Source organism: Macrobrachium nipponense, chromosome 21, assembly GCF_015104395.2.
Source record: "Macrobrachium nipponense isolate FS-2020 chromosome 21, ASM1510439v2, whole genome shotgun sequence".
Lineage (NCBI taxonomy): Eukaryota > Metazoa > Arthropoda > Malacostraca > Decapoda > Palaemonidae > Macrobrachium > Macrobrachium nipponense.
The window spans coordinates 7,450,363-7,469,596 of NC_087212.1; the positions used below are offsets into that span (position 1 = coordinate 7,450,363).

The window sequence follows — 19,234 nt, forward strand, 5'->3', positions numbered from 1 at the left end:
TACCAGAAACGTATGATATCACTATTCTGGGAAGGAGGAGGAAAGATAATAAAAACTCAATATTACGTTCATTGGAAAGGTTATCCGAGTCAATTCAATTCCTGGGTTGATGAGTCTCAAATTGTACGGATATGAACCGTAAGCAACCTTTAATACGTAAAAAATAAAAACAAAAACTTTATTTTATTCATCTCTGGTTATCACCCAGTGAAAGAAGTAAAGTTATTCCCATCTTAAACGGTGGTTTGGTGTCTACTCTCTCGGAAATTTTTAGAAATTTTCTTTGTGGTAATCTAACTCAAGATAAGAAGTTTATTAAACACTTGAGAAATTGTAGACGAGAAATTCATCTTGTGTCCTTGAAAACAACGTCCATCTAAGAGAAAAATATACTGAAAAGTCGTAAAGGGGGGACTATTCATCGGTTTTATGCCTATTGCTGCGAGTTTGGTAGGGAGTCTTTTTAATTGAAAAAATGAAGGAGTTTTACGTTATCCCTGCCATTACCTATGAGAGGTTAATGAATAGAAAAGAGGTTTGTGATCGTGAATATTAATAACCTAGAGGGTACTGGCAAGTTGGATACGGCAGTGTTAGTAGTAGTGGACACGTCTCCCTTAATATCCAAAAAAAAAAAAAACCACCACCTATGCCGGCTATATCGCTCACGGGACCTCCTCCTCCTCCTCCTCCCCCTCCTATAGAAAATGTAGGTGCAGTGACTGGAGGGGAGGAGGTGGTAAACGCCCCCATTACATTGAAAACAATTAAATTGGGGACATGACTCGCAAAGAGCAATCCCGATTTAACAGGTATTATTCCGATATTTTTTAAAGAAACCCAAAAGTCATACGTTACGGCTTTTGTTAAGCACTTACAAGATTCTAAACACGGTTGAATGGAATGAAGAAGGAGATTTATTAACTCATCCGCTCGCAGGTTATAATATTTTAGATATAGCTCGAGAATTTCAAGGGAATAAAAAAACCCACGTTGATAATATTTCGAATTATCGCTACTTCATTGAAATGGCGGGGGTTAAAGATTGGATGTTAAGGAATATAGCCATTAAAAAGCAAATCGAAACGTGGCGAAATATGGGGAAAAAGGGAGGAGGAGGGGGAAGAGGAGGAGGAGGAGGAGGAGGGGGTGGGAAGGTGAGGGCGCGGGACATGCGAAAAACAAGATGGCGACGTGGTGTGGGGGCTTATTAACATTTTAGGAACAATGATATCGGAGCTGTTTAGTCACGTGATACTGATTTGATAAAATGAGTCATGCGTGGATGACTTGAAGGATTGTCACATCAAGACGTGAACTCTCGCCATGGCTTCATCAACCTCTTCGCACAAGTTAGTGAAAAACTTGTTAGCTAAATTTAAAAGCTTTGAGGTGTTAGATGAAACGTCGTCGTCTTCGATACACGGTCGGGAAAGTGCTGGAGAAGATGTTTGTGGTATATACTAAGGGGTGTGATGTCAAGGAACAGGTTAGAAAATATATAGTAGCCGTAGTATGTTTCGTTGAAGTTGGTTGTTTTTTGAAAAAGCGAATGCGCATATTATCGCGTTCGTGGTTTGTACAGTTTTTTTTTTCTAATGTATGTATTTGTATGGAATATTAATTCATTCCCCTGTATTTAGGATTGGTTATAAATATAAAATAACAATTCCGTCTGTAATTTTGATTTTTCAAACTCTTTCAAACTCTGTATAATAAATAAACAAATTGAAATGTGTACCTTTGTCCTTGTGTTCGCCACCTAGATTATGACTCAAATTCTATGAAAAATAAATTTCACGTTGGCGTGAAGTCAGCTGGGGCAAATATGGCGATAAGGTCTCGTTTCTTCATATGTGTGTGTGTGTGTGCGTGATTCATCATCAGATAACATTGACTCTGATATGGTTATTGGGGGAGATATCACATGTGGATGAAGTCAGTCGCCAAATATCCTTTATCATGATACTGCTGAATATCTAAGCAGCTGTGTATATATATAAAACAAAATGTAACGGCTGAGAGAGAGAGAGGGAGAGGGAGGGTGGGAAGGAGGGAGGGAGGGAGGGAGGGAGGGTGGGAGAGAGAGTATATTCGCAATATGCATATATAAATTTTAGAGATTTTATAGGAGGAGGATGAGGTAAACGTCCAGGTTACTTTGAAAACAATTAAAGGGGACATGAGTCGCAAAAAACAGTGAACTGAGTCTATTTGGGGTCAGGGTGGGGTCAAGTTTAATTCCCGTAGAGTTACGTGACATCACAGGGGTAGAAAAGTAGAGTCAATTTGGTGGGGGTTGTGAAATGTTGGTTTTTTATTCCCTGAGACGTTATGTGACGTCACAGGGGGTAGGAAAGGTGGAGTCAATTGGGGTCAGTTGTTGAAAGAATGGTTTATTCCCAGAGAGTTATGTGACGTCACAGGGGTAGAATAGTGGAGTCAATTTGGGGTGAGGGGTTGAAATGTTGGTTTTTATTACCGGAGAGTTACGTGACGTCACAGGGGGTAGGAAAGGTGGAGTCAATTTGGGGTTCGGGGGTGATGATAATGGTTTTATTCCCAGAGAGTTACGTGACGTCACAGTGGTAGAAGTGGAGTCAATTTGGGGGTGATTTGAGTTGAAATGTTGGTTTTTATTACCGGGAGAGTACGTGACGTCACAGGGGGTAGGAAAGGTGGAGTCAATTTGGGGTCAGGGGTTGAAAGAATGGTTTTATTCCCAGAGAGTTACGTGACGTCAGTGGGGGTAGGAAAAGGTGGAGTCAATTTGGGGTCAGGGGTTGAAAGAATGGTTTTATCCCAGAGAGTTACGTGACGTCACAGGGTAGAATAGTGGTAGTCAATTTGGGGTGAGGGCTTGAAATGTTGGTTTTTTTTATTTCCTTATAGTTATGTGACGTCACAGGGGTAGAAAATTGCTGGGAGTCGTAGTTTGTTGTAAGGGACGGCCACGCCCCCCTAGATAATGAGCTCATGTACGTACATGAGCTTGTAAGACAAATGGAGTCAATTTGGGGTCAATTGTGGCCACGCCCCCCATCAGAATAGTGTACGTGCTTAAAGGATGTTTTAGGTCCTATAGGTTATTCCCTTATAGTTATGTGACGTCACAGGGGTAGAAAAGTGGAGTCAATTTGGGGTTAGGGGAGGCCACGCCCCCTAATATGAGCTTCATGTACGTACATGCCTTGGTAAGCAAATGGAGTCCCCCCCCAATTATGAGCTCATGTACGTACATGAACTTATATACATATGGAGTCAATATGAGCTCATGTACGTACTGAGCTTATAATACAAAATGGAGTCAATTTGGGGTCAGGGGTGGTGCCCCCCAGCCCCCCAGTGGAGGTTTAAAAGATGGTTTTTATTCCCTTATAGTTATGTGACGTACAGGGGTAGAAAAGTGGAGTCGATTTGGGTTAGGGGAGGCCACGCCCCCCTAATATGAGCTCATGTACGTACATAGCTTGTAAGACAAATGGAGTTCCAATTATGAGCTCATGTACGTACATGAACGTTATCATACATATGGAGTCAATTATGAGCTCATGTACGTACATGAGCTTATAATACAAACATGGTAGGTCAAATTTTGGGCGTCAAGGGGTGGCCACGCCCCCCAGAAAATAGTGGAGTCTATATGGGGTCAGGGTGGCCAAACCCCCACCCCCAGAAACAAGTGGAGTTCTATATGGGGTCAATGGGTGGACCACAACCCCCCAAAAGACAAGTGGAGTCCCTAATATGGGGGTCTAGGGTGGCCCCACCCCCCCACCCCCCAGACAAAGTGGAGTCTATATGGGGGTCAGGGTGGCCACACCCCTTTTGGGGGTTTTGGGGGTTGTCCCGCCCCTTTTTAGGCCTCACGTACGTACATGAGCCAATCAGGAGGGGGGAGGGGGGTAGCCACGCCCCTTGGGGGGGTGGGGGGTGGGGGGCGGGGGGCGGGGCTAGAAAAGTGGAGTCTATATGGGGTCTTTTCCTCTACTACTGAGCGATTACTAATAAGACAAGTTATCACTACTGCATTCAATATTAACTGTTTGTACTTCATTCTTTGCTAAAATTTGAAATAGTGAGGGATCCTGGTCAGCGCCTTTAGCCTGATGAAAGTTTTTTACCAGACATGTTATTCCTTGCAATCCAGCCATATTTTAAAAGTAAGTGAGTCATTGAGGTTCGATATTTTATATAACTCAAAAAACTCAAGGCTTCAAAACTGCGATCGGGACTTGCAAAGGAGCAATTTATTGTCATGACCCGAAATAAAGTGTTACCTCTAATTTATATAGATTTGTACGGGTGTTCCACTTGTTTTTTGTGTGTTTTCTAATCACTACGGTGCTTAAAACGACCCTACCATGCATTGTAAAATTAAAATTTACAGAGTCACTGCGTAAACGCATATTCATGCATCTGTATAAATACAGACGTCACTCTGCGTAACGCATCTTCACTGTTTAATATGATTTGTTACGTAAGGGATTAATAATCACCCAAAATGATAAAGTTAACAATAGTATATGATTATGATATTTCAGTAGACTTCTGGAAAAACAGACACTCAAAGATAAAAAACTCGCAGTAGCGAAATCTCAATGATGTAGATAATTTCTGTAAAAAAGTAAGATTAAGAATGTCTGTAACTTCAGCCACAGGAATAACGAAATTCGACCTGCAAAGGAAACACTCAAAGTTACTCCAAATGAATAAAAAATGTACTTAGCTGCTTTTGTGGGAAGTCACGGTGTTCCGATAACGACATACGGCCTTGGTCCTCCTTCTCTATTTAGCGGATGACCTGGTTTGGCTTCAGTTTCCCCCAGTGCGCGTTGTTTGATGATTCGAGCCCTTGAAAGATCCGATGCTGCAGACGCGTTCGGTTTGTTTCTTGAAGTGCCGGAAACGCTCACTAATGATGTTTTCTGAATGATTCTAATGAGAGACGAAGCTTGCGTTTGCCGTAGGAAAAAGGACACGCGGTTTTCGTTTTTTGTTTCTTGAAGTTATTCACTAAACGATTGATTACTAAGTTGGTTGAAGAATCTGTTGCTTTCGTCGTCGTGAAGAGTTTCTTATTGTTTTCTGAAGTCGCTCACTAACGATGATACTAGGTTGCTTGAAGAATCTGCTGCTTCCGTCGTCGTTGACTTCTTATGATACATGATTTATTATTCTGGTTTTTTCTTCGTTAGGACGTTGTAGAGTTCTTCTGGTTACGCTGGCCACCAATATTAGGGCTTGTGCCTTGTATGATAAGGCGCCCTATGAGGTAATGTTAGACTAGCGATAATCTTACGCTAAGTCGGTTGGTATTGCACTTCCATCTTCAATGGACCGTGTCTGGGGGTTTTGTAGATCACTTACGAAGTCGGTATTATCTTGTTTGTTATTACGACGATGTGTAAAACTCATGGTGAGGAGGTTCTTGTAGAAAACACGAAATATAAAAATATATGTATTCTTCTGAAGTTTTACATGCTGAAGATCAGATATGATTGTACAAGTCTTCTAATAACGATAGCTTGATCGCTTCTGCAATGATGATGGCTAATCCTATTCCTCTACATGATAAAGCTTAGGTAAAGAGGTACAGGTCTTCTAATGACGATAGCTAACTCCGTTCTGCCTGTCTACCATCTCTGTTACAAGTTATGAAGGAACAGACAGTAGTTCGAACATATGAACATACATACAAATGACATAGTTACATACGAACACACAATCAAAATGAGACACGCTACAGATCACGTAGGGCCGTTTGAATTATAGGTCGGGGTAGTTGTCTCAAGCAGGAGCGTTGGACTAGGGTTTATAAACAATTGAATGACTACAGGTGACGGCATGTTATCTTAGCCTACATACTTATTGTATACGTCATCTTTAGCGTCTCTAGTGTGATCACATTCCTGCAAGCAATCTTTTATATGTATGACTAACATACCATATTTTTATTATGTAAACACTTACATATATATATATATATATATATATATATATATATATATATATATATGTATACATACAGTATTACCCCAAACTTACACAAGATTAGGTTCCAGACCCCTTGGTTGAAAGGGAATTTTCATGTAAAATTTCTCTAAAAATGCTAATAAATGCATACTTCTAGAGTTTGAACACTAAATATGACGCTAATCATGTTCCCTAAATATTAAACTAACTTTTAAATGATATTAAAGTTACTGTAATTTCATTTAAAAGTTAGCTTAATGTATTACCCTTGAAAAAAGAAATAAATGGTTGGTAAAAATACTATAGGTGTCTGAAGATTACCTACGTACAGTATTTCTCTCTTCTTTCCCCCTTCCGACCAACCGATCTATTTTTAGAAGTCTTCTTAACCACTTTTAGAAATTTTTTATTCTGTCTTTTATTAGGACTAATACAACCTAGTTATGTCGATAACTACGAGAGAGAGAGAGAGAGAAAGAGAGCTTTCAAGAATCTATTCGATTTTCCTTTCCAATCTGTGTAAAGTTACTGTAATTTCGTTTAAAAGTTAGCCGAATACATTACCATTCAGAAAGAAATAAATGGGTTGGTAACAAATATAGGAGTGTGTGAAGATTACATACATATGGAGGCAGACAGAGAGAGAGAAGAGAGAGAGAGAGAGAGAGAGAGAGAGAGAGAGAGAGAGAGAGAATTACATAATCATTTATTGATAATTGGCAACCCTCTCCCTCCTCTCACATTACTTGACATATTTGACAGCTCTGGACTTCCATCTTATGGTGGAGTTATAAAGAAAGATGTGGGCAAGAATTCTTTATATGCATCATTCCTGAGCAAGAGTAATCCAGAATGAGCCATTTAGTATCTTTTGTCAATTAGGCTTAATATCCAATTTGTACTGCATTTTGTATATATTCAATTTGACAAATACCACATTTTTTAAATGAAGCCCCCATTAGGCATTTTAATAGCCAACGAGTACAGAAGAAAAGTCAGTAATAAGAAGAATAGAGAAACTTCTATACAAAATAAACGCGTCTGAAATAACCATTATTTTCAATAGAACCTGTATTAATGAAGGTCTTCTTCCAGCATATATTATTATTATTTGAAAATGTTAATAAAATAAACATAGTCCATACTACATGTACCATAAAAAATTCTCTAATCTTAGTATGAGAGAGAGAGAGAGAGAGAGAGAGAGAGAGAGAGGGAGAGATATAACTATTTTTATTATTTAATATTAATTAATTCATACATAAAATCTTGAAAATTTATAAATTGCATGAAAAAAATTAAACACCTTTGCAGGGTTTCTCCAGGATTCGAAAATGTTGCGTTTGCATGTCTGTGAAATACATGTGTATGATAATTAGTTAGGTTCCAATGAAAAGTTTGCACTACTGTGAATTTGCGCAACTCGAATCATGTAAGATTGAGGTATTACTGTAGTATATTTATATACAGGCAGTTCCCAGTTATCAGTGATCCAGTTTTATGGCGATTGTCTACCACCAAAAATCAGTGATTTTTGGCGCCACAATACTCCAATTTCCAGTTATCAGTGCCGATAATAGTTGTTGTGCCAATGCATTCCTAACAGAGGTGCCATTAACTGGTTATTGGCGCCATAAATTGGCAATTTTTGGTTACCGGTGACTTTGGCTCATCATCAAGCTGCTGGAACAGTACCCCTCCCCCAATAACTTGGGGGACTGCATATATATATATATATATATATATATATATATCTTATATATATATATATATATATATATATATATATATATATACAAATATATCTCGTGTGTATATATATATATATATATATATATATTATATATATAGATATATATATATATATATATATTATATATATATATAATATATATATATATATACGGTGGACTACCCCTACTCTTGTTCTGCGGACTCACACATTTGCGGGTTTCTCTCAGGAAGATTCCCCCGCATTATTCATGGAAAATTTGCCCATTCGCGGTATTTTTCTTATACGAAATATCCAGAAATTCCTTTTTTTGTTTATATTTAATTTCATCATAAAATGCACTTTTTGTGGTAAAACTATTAAAAAAACCAACCCAGTATAAAAATTCTTAGTGGGTTTTTCTTGAGTTTTAACTAACAAAATATGGCTGTTTTCAACATTTTTATAGGGGTTCCAACTATTTGCAGGGGTGTCTGGTATGCATCCCCTGCAAATACAGGGGGACCACTATATATATATATATATATATATATATATATATATATATATATATATATATATATATGTTATAAAATGCAATTTCATATATGATGGTGCACCCTTACTTGTTTGTGAATTTGTTCAGTGATTACTCCAATTTTTCCTTATTAAAAGTGTCAGTTTTGGAATTCGAAACATATGAATTTATTAATCTCTGTCCAAATGAGAGCATGTTTTTGTTTACAGTATATTGAAGATGGAGTAACAAGAATTGCAGAGTTGAAAGCCAGACGTAAATTGGAAGTGATAGTGATTGTGGCAGGTTATGCTGTCTTTTTATATATATATATATATATATATATATATATATATATATATATATATATATATATATTATATATATATATATATATATATATATATAGGTATATATAATATATATATATATCATATATATATATATATACATATATATATATATATATATATCTATATATATATATATATATATATATATATATATATAAGAGTCAAACATAAAATTGCAATAAGTGAGGGGTAGGTAACATCTTAGCAAAAATAAAAAGACAGCATAACCTGCCACAATCACTATCACTTCCAATTTACGTCTGGCTTTCAACTCTGTGCAATTCTTGTTACTCCATCTTCAATATACTGTAAACAAAAACATGCTCTCATTTGGACAGAGATGAATAAATACATATGTTTCGAATTCCAAAACTGACACTTTTTAATAAGGAAAAATTGGAGTAATCACTGACCAAATTCACGAACAAGTAAGGGTGCACCATCATATTATGAAATTGCATTTGTCAAGTCAGCTGGAATCACATATCTGAAATTGCCTTGCATTACAAAATGGAGGTGCAATTCACATAGTAGGTGGTACCCTCACATGAGGAGTTTAGGAAGTGATGATCCAATGCGAACATTTTATGGAAGTGAAGTGTGGATGCTGAATGGATATGTAGTTGTCAACATAAAGATGAAAGGATGACACAGAGCATTCAAGGATGGTTTGATCATTTGTAGAAATTGGATGACAACAGTAAATTAGTACAGAATACTAGTAAGATTCCCCTCATTTACTTTACTACTAGATCAAAAGACATGGTGGCAGAACACAAATTTGCATTTAATAACTTACGCCATTTGTGGCAAATAATTAGCATTATATTTGATTTAAAAACCTTCTTTTATTATTCTTAATTCAGTTACATGTCCTGTATTGACAGACTTAAGAATACACAGTCTAAGCTTTGAAAAAGTTCCTGAAACTTACCAGTTTACCAAGTTATTTAAGTCCTATTGTTCCTGACAGGTTCGATGTTATGAACACTTTTAAGATATGTATACACAATGTATTTATACATAATGTACTTCACATCACTTCAAATGCATCAACTTAAGGTACACAAGATATATCATAATATAAAAGTAACTGGCAAGATAATCGTTAATGTCTTGTTTGTGCTGCAAAATTTGTCGTCTTTATTAGCTTATGTATGTGCCCTTAGCCAAAGTAAGGATTATGAAGAACAATTGTTGAAGAACAAAAACTAAAAATTTTCAGCTGTGTTGAAAAATAAGATATATTTTATTAGAAACTTGACATTTCAGAGAAATGACACTTTTAAAAAAATTAACTTGCTAAAATATTTTGCAGCAATTTAAGACATGCAGACCTCTCTAGTGCTGACAAGAATCTGGAATCTCATCTCCCATCCAAAGCACATGCTCAAAGATCAAGCACCTATAAACGAACAGAACAACAACCTGCAGTGGACAAATTCAAACCAACCTCACTGGATAGTCTGGTAGCAAAAATTGAGGCAGAACTTCCAAACTTGCCGATAAAACACTGGCATGAGTACAACAGTAAAGATCTCTACCAGAAGGATGTTAAATGTGCCAAATTACCGTACCCATACGACATTAACTTCAACAATAAATACTGGCAAGTCTTGAAAACCAGTAATGGTACCTTTCACCTGTATGGTGCTTATTATGATAATCGTACGTTGGCCAAAATGAAACCTTTCGTACGTTTACTAGGTACAATAGATAAACTTTCTCCTTCAGTTAAAACTAATTGTCAGCTCTGGTTTGAAGGCAAACATGACACAGTAATTTCTGAAGTCTGGGAATACAAATATATGTGGAATAAAGGCTGGGGCAATTACAAAAATGATTTGCAACAGCCTTACCTAATGGCCTGTAGAATACCAAAGGAATATCATCATCTTGTACCAGTGTCGGTTTCTCTTGTAGAAACACCTTGTGAAAAGGCAAAAACAAATCTGAAGGTGATCTATAATCTCCCTTTGTCAGGACTAAAAGAAGATTTTGCTGTTTGTGTCAAGGGACTTGATTTTCCTGGTACTGATCTAAGTGTTCGAATCACAGAGTGGCTTGAGCTCTTGTTCCTCTTAGGGGTAAGCAAAGTGTTTATGTATGAAATTGAAGTTCATCCAAATGTTACAAAAGTTTTGAATTACTATGAGAAACAAGGGCTTGTAGAGGTGACAAAACTGACACTGCCAGGAGAGCTTCCAAATATAGCTGGCTTGACACACTGGTTTCTCAAGTCAAGGACCATTCATAAACGACAAAATGAGCTCATCCCATACAACGACTGCTTGTACAGAAACATGTATAAATACAAGTATCTAGCTCTTCTTGATACAGATGAGGTTATTCTGCCAAAAGAAGTTTCATCATGGAAGGATTTGATGGATACTCTGGTTATGAAGGCTAATCAGAATTCAAACATTACTCACTCTTCTTACCATGCAAGAAATGTTTACTTTTGGGATACGACAAACCACACTCATGACTGGTTCCCCGACATTCCACCCTATATGCACATGCTGCAACATGTTTACCGTTCTTACAATTACACCAAACCACGAGCATATATCAAATGCTTCCATGACACTGAGAGAGTAATTACGCTTCACAATCACTTCCCCTTTGCCTGCTTTGGAGGTTGCAACTCATTTTTCCTATTGACACAGCAGATGCACAATTGCAGCATTATAGAGCTGACTGTGTTAGCGACTTGAAGAAATTGTGTTTGCAGGTGTATAAAAATCATACAGTGCTTGACACAACCATCTGGAAGTATCACAAGGATCTGGTGAGGAATGTGAAGAATACCCTGGGGAACCTCAACTTCTTTGGATAACACTATAAATACCAATATACTATTCTTCAGAACAAAATGTTTACTATAGTACCGACATGTCAACAACTGTGTAATTATGACTATTTTTTCAAATAAACTAAACCAAATGAAAATAGTCTACTTCTAAATCCTATGCACATCATTTGACTCGAATATGGCTTGACGAAAATGTTTCTCTTTAATATTTATAGTGTGTCAATTACCTTGCAGTTCTTTGAAATCTGATAATTGGTATATAGATTTGCATAACTTCAGGTGCTGACCTGCATGCTTTGCTTACAGGGACTGGGTAATGTGGGCTATTCATTAATTATCCACAGGTCAATTCGAAGCTAAGGTCAGTTTTCAGCATGACGATCTTTTGTTTCAAAGAATGTCACATTTCAACCATGAGTCTGTTCTGGTTTAATGGTTATCAGGGTCATTGTTCCATGAAATCTATTATTTATTCAAGAAGTAGGTTTTCAAAATGCGAAATTATCATTGACAAGGATGGTTATGTTTGATTTGGTCATAGTACTTGCTGCTCTGGCTGCCTTATTGGCATTCTCACTTCTCTTCATGCCCAGATGGGTTGAATAGGACATATTTCAGTATTCACACAAACTTCATACAGTATGTGGAAGTAAACTAACTTTTTGTATAAACATATTTTTAGGGGTAGTTCTGAAAAGCTTTAGGGGCACTTATTATGGCTCTTTAGTGAATTTGCATTATTACTGCACTCTGTTCTGCCGTGTGAAATAATAACACTGTTTTATAACGAGAATGCATGTTTTATTAGGTGAAGTGGCAATATATCCTGCATTTGTCAGAAATTTGGAAACATTAGTATTAGTTGCTTATTGCAGAACTTCACATCTCTTACATGGCCTACCGTACGATTGTTATGATGTTCAGGAGTTGTATGTATTTTTTGACATATAAAAACCTATACAATTGCTGCCCTTAAAGGCAGTGGGATGAGGATAAGTCAGTTCCAGTTATAGAGGAAATCTGATCCTCGTAGTTACCGATTCATCAAGACGATTAACTCTAATTAAAAAGGACGAAGGATTATTTAGAAGTATAACTTCTTTATCAATGGAAATGTTAAAAAAAAGTACTTTTCCTTAGTTTCAACCAGTTTAGCAAGTCTGATGAATCATATCAACAGACCTCAACAGCTCTTTTAAAGGTTTGTCTCAATTTATTAGAGTTTATTTATTAATAAATTAGTTACACGAGCACAGAGTTGCATTTTGAGGCTTTAGCCTAATCACCTGAGGGATCAGTTCTTTAATGCAAATAAAAAATTGGAGCAAACTGAAGATGAAGTTGATAAGCCAGGTAGGATGAGACTAAAGGGACAAGCGTAAGGAAATACGTATCAGGAAACAATGCAGCTGGGAGACCCTTTAGTATTATCTACAGTGTACCTTTCATGAGACACTGTACGTAAATAGTACCCAATACACCTGGGGCTATGGGCTTCCACACAGAAATTTTCTGAAAATTTACTTATGCTATACTTGGTCACAATATGCCATGACTGATAAACAATTTAGTTTCTTAATTCAGTGATAAAACTAAACCAACCAAACTGATTCTGATCTGTCAGTCACTATTTTACAGGGTTAACCAAAAGGTAATGCATTTATGAACAAAAACTCCATTCTGCCTAATGAATTACCATTTTCACAAACATTAGTAACGTAAAATTGAACATCAGAAAAACCTGAAATTTCTTCAAGGGATTTGAACCTAAGGCTCCCTATTCCCTGGTGACTGACATTTGGGTGGTCACAGAAAATCTGTCTTATAACGAGTTATACTGCAATCTCTAGATTATACAATAATCTCTTCACATGGGGAATGGATTGCGGGGGATGGTCATTAAGTAACCATGTATTAAACAAAACATGTAGCTTATTTCTAGATATCATTATATGACCATTTACTTCTTGTTTTGCTCTGATAACTGTCATAACCATACCAGGCTCAATTTTCAGCCATACTTCATCAGTCCTAAAAGCTCATCATTTATTCATTACAAATGACTTTAGCAATGCCGTATAATTTTTCAGGAGAATTTCAAAGGATGATGTCCAGTTGTTAGTCTGATCTTGCCAAAATAGCTGGAGCTAGTCATCCAGTCAGTTAAGGCCTATCCACACGAGCGGGCCTGATCGGCGTGCTCCAAGGTTAACGGGCAAATTCTGGCGGGTTTACCCGTGAATGTTGTCCACACGGGTGAGGAAATGGAGAGGTGGGCGTGCCCGACGATGCCAGTAGTGTGTTCAGTGCGGTACGATAAACATGGTGCCTACCGCAAAGAAGAAGGTTATTATTATTATTAATAGGGGTTAGTTTTTCCAGACCTCTGAGTCTCAAGTAGACTCTTCTCGGGCTGGTTCTCAGGGATCAATCCTGAGAAAAAAATAAAATAAAATAAAAATTAGACACTGAGAAACCCGTCTTATTTAAAAAATTTATGATTTTATTAATTGAAAAATCCCTGCTTTCAGCAAGAATACTTTTCATTTCCGAACTCCGCAGATAAATAGATCTTTGCTGGGTCCAATTTGGGCACTCAACAAGCAAATGTTGTACTGTCATGGGTGTTTGACATGTTACATTTCACTGGGTCAGCATGTGGTGTTGACATCAAGTGACCATGTGAGAATCTTGTGTCCCCTATACGGAGTCTTGCTAGGATCACCTCTTTTGATCTTTCCTCCTGTGAGGATGTCCTCCATGAATATACTTCAGTTTTTATGTTTTAAAGTTTATTTGTTGTTGGCACCGAGGCCCATTCTTCTTTCCAATCCTGGTAAATCAATGTTTTAACAGATTTTACCCAGTCTGACACTGGGGCATATGAAATTGTTGGAGGGATAGTGCAGGCTAATTTGGCAGCAGTCTCTGCATATTCGTTTCCTTTTATTCCCACGGGTGCTGGGATCCAACATATTTCCATTGATATTCCTGATTGGAGTTGATGAATTTTTATTTGAATTTCCTGTACTATTTGGTTTCCTGGTTTATACTGTCTTATTGCATCTATAGCACTACGTGAGTCACTGAAAATAACAGACACACTTGCTTTTGCCTCAGATATCATATCTAGAGCCATCTGTATGGCTGTGACTTCAGCAGTAAATACTGATGATATTGAAGGTAGGCTTTTTTTAATCAACATATTTTTCGAATATGCAGATGCTCCTACTCCAACATTCAAAGGAGGTGGTAGTGTAGCATTATAATTGCTGTGATGAAAAAGAAGAAAAAGAAGAGAATATGTGCAAAGAATGGCTCAGTAAAAGAAATGTATATGGTTAACGTAAGTCTGTCAGGGTCGAAGCTCAAGCCATCGGGCACCACCATGGTGATTTTGCTACCAGACCCATCGGACAATGGGTCCTCAGTTCCTCTGGGTAATTTGCTTTTAAGGAATACCTGTGTAAATGGAAGTCTTACCACCTTTAGGTTATATTTAATTCTAACACTGGGCTTGTAATATATATCTTAAAGTGCACCACAATTTCATAAATTTTTGGCAAAATACCAACTTTCAGCTTTCATATGTAAATTAGAAGGATGCACCTAAAAGAATCGCTCAAAGATTTTTATGAGCTATTAAAAGCTTCATGAATAGCACATAGCAGCAGACACCACTGGGGAAATTACCTCCCAATTAAGGACAAAATAGTATGTTATACTAAGAGTTGTTTAACTAAAGATGGTTCTTCGTTCACAATGCACCGATTCAAAAGATTTGAAAGGAGAGGTAAAAATGGGAGCAAGACAGAACCAACAGATATCTGCAAGAGAAAGGCTAAAAGGAATGGACAGAAAATAACAAGTGGAGAGCAAAGCAGTTGGGCTCAAAGGGGACTAGAGAACCATTATTACCGACAACACAGCTCTGAACAAAGCACTCTAAAAGGATGATCAACTTTCTCCGTTTTACTGATAATTTTCTTTAACATTATACAACCCCTTTATACGCAACATGCATAGGAGAAAATTTGCCACATAATCGCCTTTCGTGATGCATAAAATGGGATGTGGTATCAAAATTATTTAGGTTTTTATACAACCACAAATTTTTGGTGGGGTCATGTATATAGCATTTTGTCTTACTGTTTCTTCATGACGCATAAAATGGGATGTGGTATCAAAATTATTTAGGTTTTTATATATCCATAAATTTTTTGTTTGCTTGTTTGTATGGTGCTTTTACGTTGCATGGAACCAGTGGATATTCAGCAACGGGACCAACGACTTTACGTGACTTCCGAACTACGTCGAGAGCGAACTTCTATCACCACATAAATTTTTGGTGGGGTCATGGATATAGCATTTTGTCTTACTGTTTCTTCATTCAAGTCAGACTGTATGCATAATTTTAAAAAGTCCACTTCCTATTGGCTGAATGAAATTATGACAATGATAATCTCTCACTAATTCTCAGTCTCAAGTTATGCTAAATTCCTAACAGGTAGTCCCTGGGTTACACCGAGGGTTCTGTTCCCAGCAGGACGCTGTACGCCAAAAATCTCCTCAACCTGAATCATCATTATTATAATGGGAATAAATAGCACTTACAGCGTTGTAAAGCAGGTAACAATGCCGTAAATACACTTACGGCGCCAAGAAATTGTGGTTAACAGCACCATGACGAAAGCCCCGAAAGTCTGGAACGACGTAACCCAAACCACACACAGCCTGGGGACTGCCTGCACACAGAAGCGGCAATTTTAACTTGGTAGAATGATATGGTCTTGAGAACTTTACCATGAGCATAAAATAGGTAAACTCATGGCCATTTTTACTTAGTACGTAGACTGACATGGTCTTTAGAACTTTATTGTGATCATAAAAGGAGTAGATTCAGACTCAATTTCCATTATAGGAGAATTACTGTCTTTCATAATAAGCATCGTTACTCCGTTCACTTTTTAAATTCTGAAAAGATGCCACACTGTCATGTAGCACTTGTAAGTTTTTTCCAAACAAATGAATGCATGCAAAAATGCAATTCTTAAAATCTTACCTAATGTGTTTAAAAGAAGTTCATACTGCATATAGTATTTTTTGCACAACAATCCAACAAATGCAATGTACTATATATACATTTTATTCTCCCCTTGAAAAGTTATGCATGTATCATGTATATGACCAGCTTGTCCAGTGAGCTTAGAAAGTACAAGTGAGCTTAGAAAGTACAAGTGTTTAGTATGTATGTACTTTCCATAGGAATCCTCGAATGACTACAAGTTACTCTTCTCATCCCCAATTCTGTTCTAAAAATAAAGCACGAAAATCATATGTATTTTAATAAATTATGGGAATTTCCATGGACGAATGATCAAGCTAACAAAAAAGTAAGATTATTAAATCCAGCCATTCACAAGGATTTCCAAATCAAGAAAGGTTGCCAGACATATTCCAGTAAAAATGTAAGGAATTAACCCCATTCTTACTATCAAATAAGGATTAAACAAATAAACAATCGCTCATGACTGTCAATTTATTATAGTACATACAAAGATTTTCCAAGGTGTCAAGTTACTCAAGAGTTACAACATACACAGACATTTCATTTATTTGACAATGGCCAATTACAGCTTATTATTAATCTTAGAAGATACAATGGCAATGTCACTTAAGCATGGCTTTACAAAGGGGTAATGGTACCATGCCATTTACAGAAGAAGGATTACATGTACCTAGGTCACTAAACATGTTAAATATTCAATGAAAATCCTGGAAGATATGTTTACATAATACAGGTACAGTACCTGAATATCAGTAAAATGATACACACAGTGTTTAAATAAGTAATATAAAAACCAAAAGTATTCAGAAATTTAAAATCAATATACAATGAATCCATGGTTGTAATACATCAAGAACTTAATTACAAAATAAACACCATACACAACACTTAACAAGAACATTTCTTGTACTATTCATAACCAGAAGATTTGCTGTGATAAAAAGGAGGTAATTATATGCCTAAAATGTATAGTTAATTTTGATAACAATAACTGGCACCTCAATATATTTATGGCAAAAATTGTCTTCCTCTCAAAACAGACTGAATAATTTGTGTATCTTTCCTGTTATAGACTGATTCTTTATAGTTACAGTCTTCTCCACTAACTGCAACCCAGTGGGAGTAAGATTCATTAAAATGTGACAGCCACACTTCCAGTTGCTGTTTACCAGCCATATGCAGCTTTCCTACTTCTGAAAATCTTTGTATTCCTTTTTGAGAATACCATGATATATAGCCATTCTGGTCTATTATGAAGAGAGAGAGCCTCGAGTCCAGTTTTGAAAAGTGAGCTTCAAATGGATTTTTCACCAATATTTGTTGATGAATGTGAACTCTTCTTGACAATGTTGAAGGTCTTCCTGGGTCTAAATCTATTCTGTAAACATTTACCTGACCCAAATGGTTTCCACTTCGGGACTGCGACACTACAGCGATAAAAACCTTATTTTGGTGAAATATCATATCAACCCACACAACAATTTCTAATTCAATTTTCTGTATTCTTGAGAATTTTCTATCAATGAAGTCATACGACAATACAGCAAAATATCCTCTCTCTTGAGGATATTTTCCTTGACTAGCCACAGCAAAAAGTGTTATGTTGTTTCCTATTCCACCCGAAGGGTGAAGAGCAGACAACTTCTGGCCACCTTCTTCAATACTGTTTACTGAAACGAACTGTTCGGTTCCCTGGCAATACAGTGATACACGATCTTTTTTCATTACCTGCTATCAAAAAACACACACTTTATCAATCTATGCCTACCACATCCATATCCGTGATGCCAGTAACCCGAATGTTTTGTGATAACTTTACAAATGGTGTATCTTGTGGGTTAAATTCCCACACTCTCATTCTATCATCTTCTGGCTGATAATTTATGGGGCAGGAATGACTTGTCAGCAAATTATAACTATATTCAGTAGTGTACCCTATCACTTTTTGTGCACAGCCACCTTCCAAACTAATGCCAGGATCATTAAAGTGTTGTTGTGTAAAATTTCTTGTAAGAATTCTCGTATTTCCTACAGAAGACACTAATGCCAAGTACTCCTCCTTAGGTGTGAATCTGACAGAGGAACTTTGCACTGTTAAGTCAACTGGCATTATTCTTTCAATGGGTTCTTCAAATACTTGAACCTGTTGCCATCCTTTCAATTCAAGAACTTGACCTCTCACTGTCTTTTGGTTCAGAAAGCTAAGGTTTTTTAATGCACCAAAAACTATCTCTGGATCAACTGCCTGCAAGCCAGCAGTCATATGTTCTAACTCCATGTCTCCAAAATTGAATTTAACCTCATTTTCGAAAAACACTGGTGAATGCAGAATATTATTTATCTCCTGATGAACTGCTTTTACACTCAGTTCACTGACATCCATGAGTCCCACTGACCATTCATCAGTTTTGATCTCTGGGGTGGTAACAGCTCTGGCTAAGCTGCTGTTTACTGTAACAAGACCTGACATAACCTGGCTGCCAGCACGTAGTAGTAGTGTTTCTTTAGTTACTGTAATACTATCCACATGACCATTCACACCTAGTGCAGATAATCTTACATTACCCTTAAATTCTGTTGTACCGAAGACATGTCCCAAGATCTGATAAAACATTTACAAATATATCAGATATATCTACTCCCTGAAGAGTTTTATCATCATCGACAACAATATTCCCCTTTACAGTAACATAACTGTCAAAATATTTAACAGCACTTATGACACAGATTTCTTGATATCGACAAAGTCTGCTTATGTTAGATAAGCTCCTGGGTCCTATAGAAACATTTCCTT

General features: G+C 36.9%; 1 protein-coding gene across 1 annotated transcript in view; it reads left to right on the forward strand.

Annotated features, from left to right (window-relative positions):
* The window catches only part of LOC135197754 (uncharacterized), a 26,343-nt gene extending 14,834 nt beyond the window's left edge, over positions 1-11,509 (forward strand). Inside the window, 2 exon segments of the mRNA XM_064224837.1 lie at positions 9,876-11,208; positions 11,211-11,509. Of these exon segments, the coding sequence (XP_064080907.1) occupies positions 9,876-11,208; positions 11,211-11,396 (1,519 nt within the window). The 3' untranslated portion in view covers positions 11,397-11,509.
* Positions 11,510-19,234: the final 7,725 nt, after the last annotated feature.